At 42.0% G+C, this 14,479-nt stretch overlaps 1 protein-coding gene across 1 annotated transcript in view; it reads left to right on the top strand.

The window, feature by feature from the left end:
- Positions 1-14,479, top strand: part of LOC132488133 (A-kinase anchor protein 13-like) — a 51,645-nt gene that overhangs the window by 24,016 nt on the left and 13,150 nt on the right. Inside the window, 4 exon segments of the mRNA XM_060096091.1 lie at positions 9,037-9,172; positions 10,589-10,701; positions 11,289-11,435; positions 12,056-12,306. Coding sequence (XP_059952074.1) covers positions 9,037-9,172; positions 10,589-10,701; positions 11,289-11,435; positions 12,056-12,306 — 647 coding nt within the window.

The raw sequence follows: 14,479 nt of genomic DNA, 5'->3' as shown, positions 1-14,479 counted from the left end.
TCCTGGATCAATTAGAAGTGCCAATTCTTGGGCCCTACCCAGACCTACTACGTCAGAGATTCCAGAGGCAGAGCCCAGTGATCTGTGTTTTAGTAGATGCTCCAGGTGACGGTGATGCACACACTCAAGCTTGAGGACCACTGCTCTGTGCCCGACTGCTCTGAGTGCTTCCAGATGGCCCCGGAATGGCTGTAGAGACTGTGCCACCAGGAGGGTGTGGAGTCCCTTTAGACAGAAGTCCAATTATTGCCCATCTTTGCATGTGGATTCCTAGAAGAAAAGTTGTGCCAGACAGTCACCCACTTTAACCAATGATCCAACCCATTCCAACACCTTTTACAAGTCTAATCTTCCTTAAACTTTTGTTCTGTGACATTATCCCTTATTTCAGAAACCTTTTTTTTTTCTTTCAAATCAGATAAAATAGCATTTTTCCAAAAAGTACCTATTAGGTCTGACCCCCGCATGTATTCTTATTCCTGTTTTACCCGTTTTATTCCTGAGGTAACGTAGCGGTAAGAGTACAGATTGTGGATTCAAGTTGGATGGGTCTGAGTCCCAGCATCCCACTTAACAGCCGCATAACCTCGGACGTTTACTAAATCCCCTGTACCTCGTTTTCCTCCTCTGTGAAAGGATGGTAATAGTATCAGCAGGTGGTCATCGGGTTTAAGTGAGATCACACCAGTGAAGTACTTGGCGAGAGGCCTCCTTCAGTGTTTGCTTTCACCACTACCATCACCATCACAATTAAGGATGCTGAGGCTCAGAGAGTAGTTAGCAACTTCCCTGAGTGGAGTGGATTGGTTTCAACAAAGGAAAGTTGTTGTTTTCACCCCCCTATGCTGCCTTTTAGATGCAGGTTGTTCTTTATAATGTTCAGGGCTCTGCATGACATGACTTCGTTCTGCTTCTCCAGCCGTTTCACTGATCCCTTATATACGCCCCTCTACTTACTTCCTCTTCTGCTTGTTTTCTCCCTTTCACATTAATAGAGTGTTTCTGCCTTCCTTCATGTAATTCTCCTCATCAGAATGTCCTCTTTTTCTGTTGACTTACCCACATCCTACTGTTCTTCAAGAACGGGTGTTTCTTCCTTCATCAGATTTTATCTGCTCAGCAGCTTCCCTTCTGAGACACTGAGGATGTGCTCCAGGCTCTTGAACACTTGAGCATGTTCTCTTCCCTGCCAGTTGCCCTTCTTCCCTGTTGGTGTGGGACCCACATCTCCTAGTTTCCTGTGTGCTTCCTGCAGGAAGGGTCTGGTCGTGTTATAGGGTAGCATGTTTCTGGTGTTTATTATATCACCTTCTTCTAAACAGAATTTGAATTGGAAATTAATGGTTTTATTAATTTTATTAAGTCAGAAACATCCTGTAATACTGTGAAGCCATAACAGCTGCCCCAGTCTTATTTCCTTCAGCTCCTGATGCTCCTGGGGATGGACAGGTAATGCAGCAGTTTAGTTAGCTACCAAGGAAAAATAATTTGCTACCCAGATGGCAGTGTGACTACTTTAGCATGAAATTAGAGCTCCCGTTTCCTCTTTGGTCAAGTTCAAGAGAAGTATGCAGTATGAGGACAAATTAGCTATGTGACCTCAAACACATGTTGCATTTTCCTCATCTGTAAATTAAAGGAATTGGTCAAAACCTGTGTTCTCAGACATTGTACAGAAGAATCGCTTGGGGAGCTAGTAAATGTGTAGGCTCCCAGGTCCCACCCGCACAGAACAAGGAGGGCTGGGAATTTGCATATCTCACCAGCCCCTGACACGTTTCTTGGTAGGTCCTCCCAAAGAACCCCAGCCTCAGTTATCTCTGAGGCTCCTTTTATCCTTAAAATTCTCTCGGTCTCCTTTTCTCTTACTTTGAATTAGTTTAAATTTTTAAATATATGATTCTTTATCCTCACTGCCATCACACCCCACAGGTGAACCGCTTTTTTTATATTTTATTTTTTATTTTTTTTTTAATTTACAAATTTAATCAGTTATACATATACATATGTTCCCATATCCCCTCCCTTTTGCATCTCTCTCCCACCCTCCCTATCCCACCCCTCCAGGCGGTCACAAAGAACTGAGCTGATCTCCCTGTGCTATGCGGCTGCTTCCCACTAGCTATCTACCTTACGTTTGGTAGTGTATATATGTCCATGCCGCTCTTTCGCTTTGTCACAGCTTACCCTTCCCCCTCCCCATATCCTCAAGTCCATGCTCTAGTAGGTCTGTGTCTTTATTCCTGTCTTACCCCTATGTTCTTCATGACATTTTTTTTTTCTTAAATTCCATATATATGTGTCAGCATACAGTATTTGTCTTTCTCTTTCTGACTTACTTCACTCTGTATGACAGACTCTAGGTCCATCCACCTCATTACAAATAGCTCAATTTCATTTCTTTTTATGGCTGAGTAATATTCCATTGTATATATGTGCCACATCTTCTTTACCCATTCATCCGATGATGGACACTTAGGTTGTTTCCATCTCCGCGCTATTGTAAATAGGGCTGCTATGAACATTTTGGTACATGTCTCTTTTTGAATTATGATTTTCTCAGGGTATATGCCCAGTAGTGGGATTGCTGGGTCATATGGTAGTTCTATTTGTAGTTTTTTAAGGAACCTCCATACCGTTCTCCATAGTGGCTGTACCAATTCACATTCCCACCAGCAGTGCAAGAGTGTTCCCTTTTTTCCACACCCTCTCCAGCATTTATTGTTTCTAGATTTTTTGATGATGGCCATTCTGACTGGTGTGAGATGATATCTCATTGTAGTTTTGATTTGCATTTCTCTAATGAGTAAAGATGTTGAGCATCCTTTCATGTGTTTGTTGGCAGTCTGTATATCTTCTGTGGAGAAATGTCTATTTAGGTCTTCTGCCCATTTTTGGATTGGGTTGTTTGTTTTTTTGCTATTGAGCTGCATGAGCTGCTTATAAATTTTGGAGATTAATCCTTTGTCAGTTGCTTCATTTGCAAATATTTTCTCCCATTCTGAGGGTTGTCTTTTCGTCTTGTTTATGGTTTCCTTTGCTGTGGAAAAGCTTTGAAGTTTCATTAGGTCCCATGTGTTTATTTTTGTCTTTATTTCCATTTCTCTAGGAGGTGGGTCAAAAAAGATCTTGCTGTGATTTATGTCATAGAGTGTTCTGCCTATGTTTTCCTCTAGGAGTTTGATAGTGTCTGGCCTTACATTTAGGTCTTTAATCCATTTTGAGCTTATTTTTGTGTATGGTGTTAGGGAGTGATCTAATCTCATACTTTTACATGTCCCTGTCCAGTTTTCCCAGCACCACTTATTGAAGAGACTGTCCTTTCTCCACTGTACATTCCTGCCTCCTTTATCAAAGATAAGGTGACCATATGTCCGTGGGTTTATCTCTGGGCTTTCTATCCTGTTCCATTGATCTATATTTCTGTTTTTGTGCCAGTACCATACTGTCTTGATTACTGTAGCTTTGTAGTATAGTCTGAAGTCAGGGAGCCTGATTCCTCCAGCTCCATTTTTCGTTCTCAAGATTGCTTTGGCTATTCGGGGTCTTTTGTGTTTCCATACAAATTGTGAAATTTTTTGTTCTAGTTCTGTGAAAAATGCCATTGGTAGTTTGATAGGGATTGCATTGAATCTGTAGATTGCTTTGGGTAGTAGAGTCATTTTCACAATGTTGATTCTTCCAATCCAAGAACATGGTACATCTCTCCATCTATTTGTATCATCTTTAATTTCTTTCATCAGTGTCTTATAATTTTCTGCATACAGGTCTTTTGTCTCCTTAGGTAGGTTTATTCCTAGATATTTTATTCTTTTTGTTGCAATGGTAAATGGGAGTGTTTCCTTGATTTCACTTTCAGATTTTTCATCATTAGTATATAGGAATGCCAGAGATTTCTGTGCATTAATTTTGTATCCTGCAACTTTACCAAATTCATTGATTAGCTCTAGTAGTTTTCTGGTAGCATCTTTAGGATTCTCTATGTATAGTATCATGTCATCTGCAAACAGTGACAGCTTTATTTCTTCTTTTCCCATTTGGATTCCTTTTCTTTGCTTTTCTTCTCTGATTGCTGTGGCTAAAACTTCCAAAACTATGTTGAATAAGAGTGGTGAGAGTGGGCAACCTTGTCTTGTTCCTGATCTTAGTGGAAATGGTTTCAGTTTTTCACCATTGACGACGATGCTGGCTGTGGGTTTGTCATATATGGCCTTTATTATGTTGAGGAAAGTTCCCTCTATGCCTACTTTCTGCAGGGTTTTTATCATAAATGGGTGTTGAATTTTGTCAAAAGCTTTCTCTGCATCTATTGAGATGATCATATGGTTTTTCTCCTTCAGTTTGTTAATATGGTGTATCACGTTGATTGATTTGCGTATATTGAAGAATCCTTGCATTCCTGGAATAAACCCCACTTGATCATGGTGTATGATCCTTTTAGTGTGCTGTTGGATTCTGTTTGCTAGTATTTTGTTGAGGATTTTTGCATCTATGTTCATCAGTGATATTGGCCTGTAGTTTTCTTTCTTTGTGACATCCTTGTCTGGTTTTGGTATCAAGGTGATGGTGGCCTCATAGAATGAGTTTGGGAGTGTTCCTCCCTCTGCTATATTTTGGAAGAGTTTCAGAAGGATAGGTGTTAGCTCTTCTCTAAATGCTTGATAGAATTCGCCTGTGAAGCCATCTGGTCCTGGGCTTTTGTTTGTCGGAAGATTTTTTATCACAGTTTCAATTTCAGTGCTTGTGATTGGTCTGTTCATATTTTCTATTTCTTCCTGATTCAGTCTTGGCAGGTTGTGCATTTCTAAGAATTTGTCCATTTCTTCCAGGTTGTCCATTTTATTGGCATAGAGTTGCTTATAGTAATCTCTCATGATGTTTTGTATTTCTGCAGTGTCAGTTGTTACTTCTCCTTTTTCATTTCTAATTCTATTGATTTGAGTCTTCTCCCTTTTTTTCTTGATGAGTCTGGCTAATGGTTTATCAATTTTGTTTATCTTCTCAAAGAACCAGCTTTTAGTTTTATTGATCTTTGCTATCGTTTCCTTCATTTCTTTTTCATTTATTTCTGATCTGATCTTTATGATTTTCTTCCTTCTGCTAACTTTGGGATGTTTTTGTTCTTCTTTCTCTAATTGCTTTAGGTGCAAGGTTAGGTTGTTTATTCGAGATGTTTCCTGTTTCTTAAGGTGGGATTGTATTGCCATAAACTTCCCTCTTAGAACTGCTTTTGCTGCATCCCATAGGTTTTGGGTCGTCGTGTCTCCATTGTCATTTGTTTCTAGGTATTTTTTAATTTCCTCTTTGATTTCTTCAGTGATCATTTCGTTATTAAGTAGTGTATTGTTTAGCCTCCATGTGTTTGTATGTTTTACAGCTCTTTTCCTGTAATTGATATCTAGCCTCATAGCATTGTGGTCGGAAAAGATACTTGATACAATTTCAATTTTCTTAAATTTACCAAGGCTTGATTTGTGACCCAAGATATGATCTATCCTGGAGAATGTTCCATGAGCACTTGAGAAAAATGTGTATTCTGTTGTTTTTGGATGGAATGTCCTATAAATATCAATTAAGTCCATCTTGTTTAATGTATCATTTAAAGCTTGTGTTTCCTTATTTATTTTCATTTTGGATGACCTGTCCATTGGTGAAAGTGGGGTGTTAAAGTCCCCTACTATGATTGTGTTGCTGTCGAGTTCTCCTTTTATGGCTGTTAATATTTCCCTTATGTATTGGGGTGCTCCTATGTTTGGTGCATAAATATTTACAATTGTTATATCTTCTTCTTGGATTGATCCCTTGATCATTATGTAGTGTCCTTCTTTGTCTCTTCTAGTAGTCTTTATTTTAAAGTCTATTTTGTCTGATATGAGAATTGCTACTCCAGCTTTCTTTTGGTTTCCATTTGCATGGAATATCTTTTTCCATCCCCTTACTTTCAGTCTGTATGTGTCTCTAGGTCTGAAGTGGGTCTCTTGTAGACAGCATATATATGGGTCTTGTTTTTGTATCCATTCAGCTAGTCTGTGTCTTTTGGTGGGAGCATTTAGTCCATTTACATTTCAGGTAATTATTGATATGTATGTTCCTATTCCCATTTCCTTAATTGTTTTGGGTTCGTTATTGTAGTTCTTTTCCTTCTGTTGTGTTTCTTGCCTAGAGAAGTTCCTTTAGCATTTGTTGTAAAGCTGGTTTGGTGGTGCTGAACTCTCTCAGCTTTTGCTTGTCTGTAAAGGTTTTAATTTCTCCATCAAATCTGAATGAGATCCTTGCTGGGTAGAGTAATCTTGGTTGCAGGTTTTTCTCCTTCATCACTTTAATTATGTCCTGCCACTCCCTTCTGGCTTGTAGAGTTTCTGCTGAGAGATCAGCTGTTATCCTGATGGGGATTCCCTTGTGTGTTATTTGTTGTTTTTGCCTTGCTGCTTTTAATATGATTTCTTTGTGTTTAATTTTTGACAGTTTGATTAATATGTGTCTTGGTGTATTTCTCCTTGGATTTATTCTGTATGGGACTCTCTGTGCCTCCTGGACTTGATTAACTATTTCCTTTCCCATATTAGGGAAGTTTTCAACTATAATCTCTTCAAATATTTTCTCAGTCCCTTTCTTTTTCTCTTCTTCTTCTGGAACCCCTATAATTCGAATGTTGGTGCGTTTAATGTTGTCCCAGAGGTCTCTGAGACTGTCCTCTGTTCTTTTCATTCTTTTTTCTTTATTTTGCTCTGCAGCAGTTATTTCCACTATTTTATCTTCCACCTCACTTATCCGTTCTTCTTCCTCAGTTATTCTGCTATTGATCCCATCTAGAGTATTTTTTATTTCATTTATTGTGTTTTTAATCGATGTTTGATTCATCTTTAGTTCTTCTAGGTCCTTGTTAACTGTTTCTTGCATTTTGTCTATTCTATTTCCAAGATTTTGGATCATCTTTACCATCATTATTCTGAATTCTTTTTCAGGTAGACTGCCTATTACCTCTTCATTTGTTAGGTCTGGTGGGTTTTTATCTTGCTCCTTCTCCTGCTGTGTGTTTTTCTGTCTTCTCATTTTGCTTATGTTACTGTGTTTGGGGTCTCCTTTTTGCAGGCTGCAGGTTCGTAGTTCCCGTTGTTTTTGGTGTCTGTCCCCAGTGGCTAAGGTTGGTTTAGTGGGTTGTGTAGGCTTCTTGGTGGAGGGGACTACTGCCTGTGTTCTGGTGGATGAGGCTGGATCTTGTCTTTCTGGTGGGCAGGTCCACGTCTGGTGGTGTGTTTTGGGGTGTCTGCGGACTTTTTATGATTTTAGGCCACCTCTCTGCTAATGGGTGGCGTTGTGTTCCTGTCTTGCTAGTTGTTTGGCATAGGGTGTCCAGCACTGTAGCTTGCTGGTCGTTGAGTGAAGCTGGGTGCTGGTGTTGAGATGGAGATCTCTGGAAGATTTTCGCCGTTTGATATTATGTGGAGCTGGGAGGTCTCTTGTGGACCAGTGTCCTGAAGTTGGCTCTCCCACCTCAGAGGCACAGCACTGACTCCTGGCTCCTCAATTTGGGATGATTTGTTGTCTATTCATGTATTCCACAGATGCAGGGTACATCAAGTTGATTGTGGAGCTTTAATCCGCTGCTTCTGAGGCTGCTGGGAGAGGTTTCCCTTTCTCTTCTTTGTTCTCACAGCTCCTGGGTCTCAGCTTTGGATTTGGCCCCACCTCTGCGTGTAGGTCGCCGGAGGGCGTCTGTTCTTTGCTCAGACAGGACAGGGTTAAAGGAGCAGCCTCTTCGGGGACTCTGGGTCACTCAGGCCGGGCGGGAGGGAGGGGCACGGAGTGCGGGGCGAGCCTGCATCGGCAGAGGTCGGCGTGACGTTGCACCAGCCCGAGGCGCGCCGTGCGTTCTCCCAGGGAAGCCGCCCCTGGATCCCGGGACCCCGGCAGTGGCAGGCTGCACAGGCTCCCGGAAGGGCGGTGTGGACAGTGACCTGCGCTCGCACACAGGCTTCTTGGCGGCGGCAGCAGCAGCCCCAGCGTCCCACGCCCGTCTCTGGGCTCGGCGCTTTCAGCCACGACTCGCGCCCGTCTCTGGAGCTCCTTTACATGGCGCTCTTAATCCCCTCTCCTCGCACACCAGGAAACCAAGAGGGAAGAAAAAGTCTCCTGCCTCTTCGGCAGCTCCAGAGTTTTCCCGGACTCCCTCCCGGCTAGCTGTGGCACATTAGCCCCCTTCCGGCCGAGTTCTCACTGCCAGCCCCAGTCCTCTCGCTGCCTGAACCGCTTTTTTTAGTTTTATATTTATCTTCCTTAAGTTTTTTTATCATAATGAAGCAAATACCAATTTGGATTATTAATTATGTTTTTAAAACATAAAAGGTGGTCTGTTGCACACTTTATTCTGCACCTTGATTTTTTTTTTTTTTTTTTTTTTTTTGCGGTATGCGGGCCTCTCCCTGTTGTGGCCTCTCCCGTTGCGGAGCACAGGCTCTGGACGCGCAGGCTCAGCGGCCATGGCTCACGGGCCCAGCCGCTTCGCGGCATGTGGGATCTTCCCTGACCGGGGCTCGAACCCACGTCCCCTGCATCGGCAGGCAGACTCTCAACCACTGCACCACCAGGGAAGCCCTGCACCTTGATTTTTTTTCCCCCTTAATATGTTATCTGCAGATCTGTGTCAGTTCATGGAGAGTGTCCTCATTTTTTTTTAAAGCTTCATAGTATTCACATGTAGGCTGTACCATGATTGGTTAACTGATCTTCTTTTGATACTGTTTGCTTTTACCAAACTTTGCATTGAATAACTTTGGACATATGTCATTTCAAATATAAACAAGAAAATCTTGTAGAATAAACATATCCTAAATGGAATTACTGGATCAAAGATAGGCATTTACAGTTTCAACAGCTATTGCCAAGTTGTCTTCCATAGAGTTTTTGTACCTATTTACACTCCCAGGGTAAATCTCTTTTAAAGCAGTTTGCTTCTATTTGGCATTCATCAGGTGAGTCAGTGCTGGTGGGCATGTGTCGGTGATACTTCATTTGGTGTCCTTTCGTTCTTTACAGCCTCCCAGCCCAAGGAGTGCCCTCAGTCCGCAGTCCTCCTGGCCCACGAAACCACTGCCGCCCCCATGTTTGCTAACAGACGGTCCCAGCAGAGTGTGTCGCTCTCCAAAAGTGTCTCCATTCAGAACATTGCTGGGTGAGTGGGGATGTAAAGCTAACACAGTTGACATCTAGGTGACAGAGCATAATAATTTATACCACTTGACAAAAAGATTTTTTTAGAAAGAAATGTATAACGTAATGGGTTAGTGCTACAGCTGAGTGGGGTGAGGATTACACTTTGATGCACCATCATGATCGCCATTTTGTAGCAAGGATCCCCTTTAAACACCATTTTTAGGCCAGTTGTCCTCTGCTTTTATACATGATCAGCCCTGCTTTTCAAGAACCTGCCTTCTAAAAGGATGATTTTCAGATCAAAATAAGAAGTGGGAATAGGAAAAAAGATTTAATTCTGAATGTTTGGTTTCTATCACTTGTATTTTCATATGTCACACTTTTCTGTTGGTCAGATGAACCTGGGGGGAGGGGGTAACTGTGTTCTGTTTCGCTTTTTTTTTTTTTTTTTTTTTAAACTTGCCTCTTGCCTCTTAAGTCATGGGAGTGAATAATGGGCCGGGTACTACAGTAGGTTCCCCATCCCTCATCTGCACTGAGTTCCTTTTATGGTCCCTCCAGAAGTTGCTGTGGCCCCTGATTGTTCAGGCCTCGGCTGTCTGTGATTAGCACGGGGCCAATTATGATGTTGCTGGCTGTTTGGGGTAAGATGCCTGCCTTCCCATCCAGTAAAGAAGTCATCTCAAATGTAGGACTCAAAACATCTCTTGCAGCTCTCTTAACCTAGGCTGGAGGAAAATTCCCAACTGAAGGATGCAAATCTCCTTTTGTCTGTATTTCCTAACCTCTGTGCTGGCTAATGTTTCCTCCTCATTAAAAACAAAGTTTCAGGGATTTTTATGTCGTTTTGTCTTTCTATTGTAATTAACCAAAGGCTTTCTTTTCCAAGTTCTTATGTTATCCAAATGAGTTTATATTATGAATTTTAAAAGTTGGCCTTTAAATAAAATTTAGTTTTAAATGACTCTGGCTTACTTTTGTGTTGTACCACAAACATCTACTGGGTGCCTAATGTGCTAGCTGGTGAGTTGGGCTCAAGAAAAGTTGGAAGAATATGGTTTAATATAAGTGCTTGGTCTATAGTTATTTAGGGAACACAGGGAAAAAGTCTAGTGGTTAGACATGAGTTTCAAACAGAAAAATTTCTTATATAATGTGTATGCAGTTTGAAGGAAGAGCATTCTCCTTGCTACCTATCGTTAAAAAAAAATCCAAGGCTCAAAAAGTTCATGCTTGCAGTGATGTTAAATGCCTCCAACCTTCCTTAATAGTTTGTGTTGCATATTGCTGGGTACCTGACCTAAGTAATTTGTCTTCCATCATTGTAGTACTTGCAGCCAGCTGTCACTTTCTAGTTTTTCAGATCTTCACTTAAGACCGGAAACTGTGGCTTCTCAGAATGTATCTGACGGTATGTGTTTCCTTTTGCCCCCAGAGTTGGCAATGCTGAGAACATATCAAACACCTGGAAATTCCTGTCTCATTCAACAGACTCACGAAATAAAATCAGCAAGGTCAATGAGTCAACAGAGTCCCTTACTGATGAGGGTAAGCAGAAATCACGGCATGTATTGTGTGTGTCTGCAGAGACTTTGTGCCATCTCCTAGAATGCAAGCACTAACGCATCTCCTGCCTCTTCCTTACTCCTGTGAAACTTCTCTGAACTGTCTGTAAAGCATCACATGCTTTATAATGAGTTGGTAAACCCACTTACCCTGTTGTTAGATGGTTGTCCACGGAAGGATGTCATTGATTTTAATGTGGTCAGATTCTGGTACAAACGCTTCTCCTGCCCCTAGACTTTGGTACACGTTCAGTTCTAGCTCTCTTGGCACAGCTGTAAGCCTACTCTCTTAAACAAGTCAAGTCACCAGGACCCTGATCATGTCTTAATCACCTTTGATTTATGTGACGGTTATCACCCTTAACCAATGTCTTGAATATAGAGTATGTCACTCTGGAACAGAAAATGATCTTTTCTAATAGAATATATATTCTATGAACATCCCTGTATTAGTGTAGAGTGTTTATGTCTCATGAAATTATCACCATGAGGAACGTCCAGCAGAGGTTTTTTTTAGAGGTCACAGATGCAGGATTCTGATACTGATTTTTTTTGTATTTTGAGGAGTAGGTACAGACATGAATGAAGGGCAGCTAATGGGAGACTTTGAGATTGAGTCCAAACAGCTGGAAGCAGAGTGCTGGAGTCAGATAGTGGACAGCCAGTTTCTGAAACAGCAAAAGAAAGATGTGGTCATACGGCAAGAAGTGATTTATAGTGAGACTCTTCATGTGCTCTGCTAATATTTAATGTGCATTGTCTGGCATTGTTTATTAGGGGATTTATTGGGCTATCTCAAGTCAATTTTCAAGTATGTAGCATCTCAAAGATTTTCTTTTGAAAACTTTGAGGTATAGAGACATCTTATTTCTATCCTTTACTCTCTCTGTAAAATTATATTCTTTAATTTTATTGGACATTTTATTTAATATGAGTGCTTATTTTGTGATAGTCCTAAAAAGAGATCTCTTGTGACAGTACAGTTTAATTCCTCAGCTACAGTAGAAACTAGACTAAACACAAGTCATTTCTGGGAAATAGGAACGTAGTAAATTATGAAGGGTCTTGAATCCCAATGAAGACCACATTGGAAACCACCACTTAAGAGTGATGGAATCCAGTACACCTGTCAGAAAATAGTGTGAGGTCCCGTGAAAAATCGAGGAATAGGATGAAAACACCTTAGGGAAAAGACAGCTGTTGACTCAGTTTTAAAGTTTAAATTGGGCCATAAATAGCCTTAAGACAAAATTGGGCTGTTAGTAGCAGCAGACACACTTTGCAGGAGAATCCTCCAGGAGAGCATTCCTGACCACTGAGGCTTGTCCCTCCCCCAGAGCTGATGCAGATGGAGTTCCATCACCTCCGCACACTCAAGATCATGAGCGACGTGTACAGCCGTGGCATGACAGCCGACCTGCTCTTCAAGCAGCAGATGGTGGAGAAGCTCTTCCCCTGTTTGGATGAGCTGATCAGTATCCACAGCCAGTTCTTTCAGAGGATCCTGGAGCGGAAGAAGGACTCTCTGGTGGATAAAAGTGAAAAGAACTTTCTCATCAAGAGGATTGGGGATGTGCTTGTGCACCAGGTGAGCAGCGGGTGGGCGCCTGGTGCCTCTCACACGCACTGGGGGCCCCATAGCCGTGCATTCACATCCTGGCTGGACTGCTCACGATCTCTGTGAGCTTAGGCAAGTGACTGCATCTCTCCGACCCTCAGTTTCTTCTTCTGTAATTGAGGACAGTAGATTTTCTCTTTTAATGCTATTTTAAAATTTAAGAGGTAATGTATATATAAAGTACCCAGCATACATGGTAGATACGCAGTAAAAGCCAGTTTTTCTTCCTCAGAGTCTGTACCAACATCAGAGATACTCTAGTTTAAGAAATCAAAAAATAGTTTTTGGAAGTCTCCACTTCAACTTGTGCCTCAAATCAAAAGGCTCATTTATCTAAAAACCACCTGAGACTACAAACTTGACTAAGAAACTAAGAAACTGTAAAATAATTCATAAAATATTTCTTGCTAATATTTTCATCAGGGTATGGTATGGTTTCAATCCTACGTCAAAAGCAATTTAACTAAAAGTTGTTTTGATACTTTCAGATGTATATGTCATAGGCAGTTTCTAAATGTTTCTTTTTTAAAACATTCTTTTTGAAAGATGAATAATGCTAGTATAACCTTTATAGGCAGAGGGGATCGCATCACATCTGACTAGCTCTTTCTCACCGGCAAGTCTCTGCCTCCTTGTGGAAGCAGAGGCTTACTTGCTGGAACATTTGCCTGAGAATTGGAAATATTGTCCTTTCGTTGTATTCTTGAGTCTGTACCCCTTGCCCTATTAATTCATTGGTGCCTTCATTCATTCATTTTTCATGTATTCACTGGGGATTTACTCAATACCAGGTGGAACCACAAAGGTAAGTATAGTGTAGACCTCTGCTTCATGGAACTCATGTTCTAGGAGAGAAGGATAGGCATGTCGTGAAGTAAATGCAGATGCAGTGTAGTGAATGCGTTCACACTGGTGGTCAGGGCCTCAAAGTGGGCACGGCCAGCTCTGCAAGTGAGGACCCTTCCTCCCCAAACATCCCCCTCCTGTCCTTTTCCATGTTTCTCCCTCTGCCCCTCCTCTCCACCCTCAGACCTGCACTGGTACTTCCTCTGACCTTGTAGCTCCTTGTATTTGTGCATGTTCTCTAGTAAGATGTTAGCCCCATGGTGTCCATGTGTTGGTTCTGAGCGCCAGTGCTAGAGTCACCCTTTCAGGGCACTTGCTGTGTGATGGGAGCCGATCACTTAAAAATCTCTCTGCCAGGGCCTCCCTGGTGGCGCAGTTGTTAAGAGTCCGCCTGCCGATGCAGGGGATACGGGTTCGTGCCCCGGTCTGGGAGGATCCCATATGCCGCGGAGCGGCTGGGCCCGTGAGCCATGGCCGCTGGGCCTGCGCATCCGGAGCCTGTGCTCCGCAACGGGAGAGGCCACAACAGTGAGAGGCCCGCATACCGCAAAAAAAAAAAAAGAAAAAAAAAAAAAAAAATCTCTCTGCCTCAGCTCCTCTGTTGGTAAAGGGGGAAAGGAAAGGCTACGCTGAACGTTTTTTCAAGTTTTGGGATAAGGATCAAGTTGTGTTGCCTCCAGAGATTGTTAGTCCAGCGGGAATTGATGCTTAGCACGTGTCTTGTGGACTACATACAGAAACTCAGCGGTTACCCCACAGTGAACGTAGCTTCAGATGAGTGGTTGAGATTGCACACGCTTGGGAATGAGGTAAGGGCCATGCAGAATTGTTAGACCTGCTGGCCTGAGGTAAGTAGGATAAACAGATCCCTAGGGAATGACGTTTCTGATGTCTTTCTGACTTATCAGGATGACTTCTTTGAGACTGCTACCTCATGCAAGACTTCTAGTGAGTCTCTCTGTTTTATTACTGTGTTATGACAAATGGGAGTTAAAACACATCTTGCATTTCTTATGTGCACAGTACATAGATACTTCTGTGTTTATTATTTTTAAATACATGTAACAGCTTTATTGAAGTGTAAATCATATGCCATGTGATCCCATTTAAAGTGCACAGTTCAGTGGTTTTCAGTATATCCGTGACTCTTGTGCAGCCGTCGCCATGGTCCGTTGTAGAGCATTTTTATCATCGTCACCCCCACCAACTTCCCCAGCCCTAGGCAGCCACTGATCTACTTTCTCTGTGGGGTTGCCTATTCTGCACATTTTATATAAATGGAATAAAGCAATATGTT

Source organism: Mesoplodon densirostris, chromosome 4 (assembly GCF_025265405.1).
Source record: "Mesoplodon densirostris isolate mMesDen1 chromosome 4, mMesDen1 primary haplotype, whole genome shotgun sequence".
In the NCBI taxonomy this organism is placed as follows: Eukaryota; Metazoa; Chordata; class Mammalia; order Artiodactyla; family Ziphiidae; genus Mesoplodon; species Mesoplodon densirostris.
Note: the sequence above shows the minus strand (reverse complement) of the source record. Positions and strands in the feature narration are given on the sequence as shown.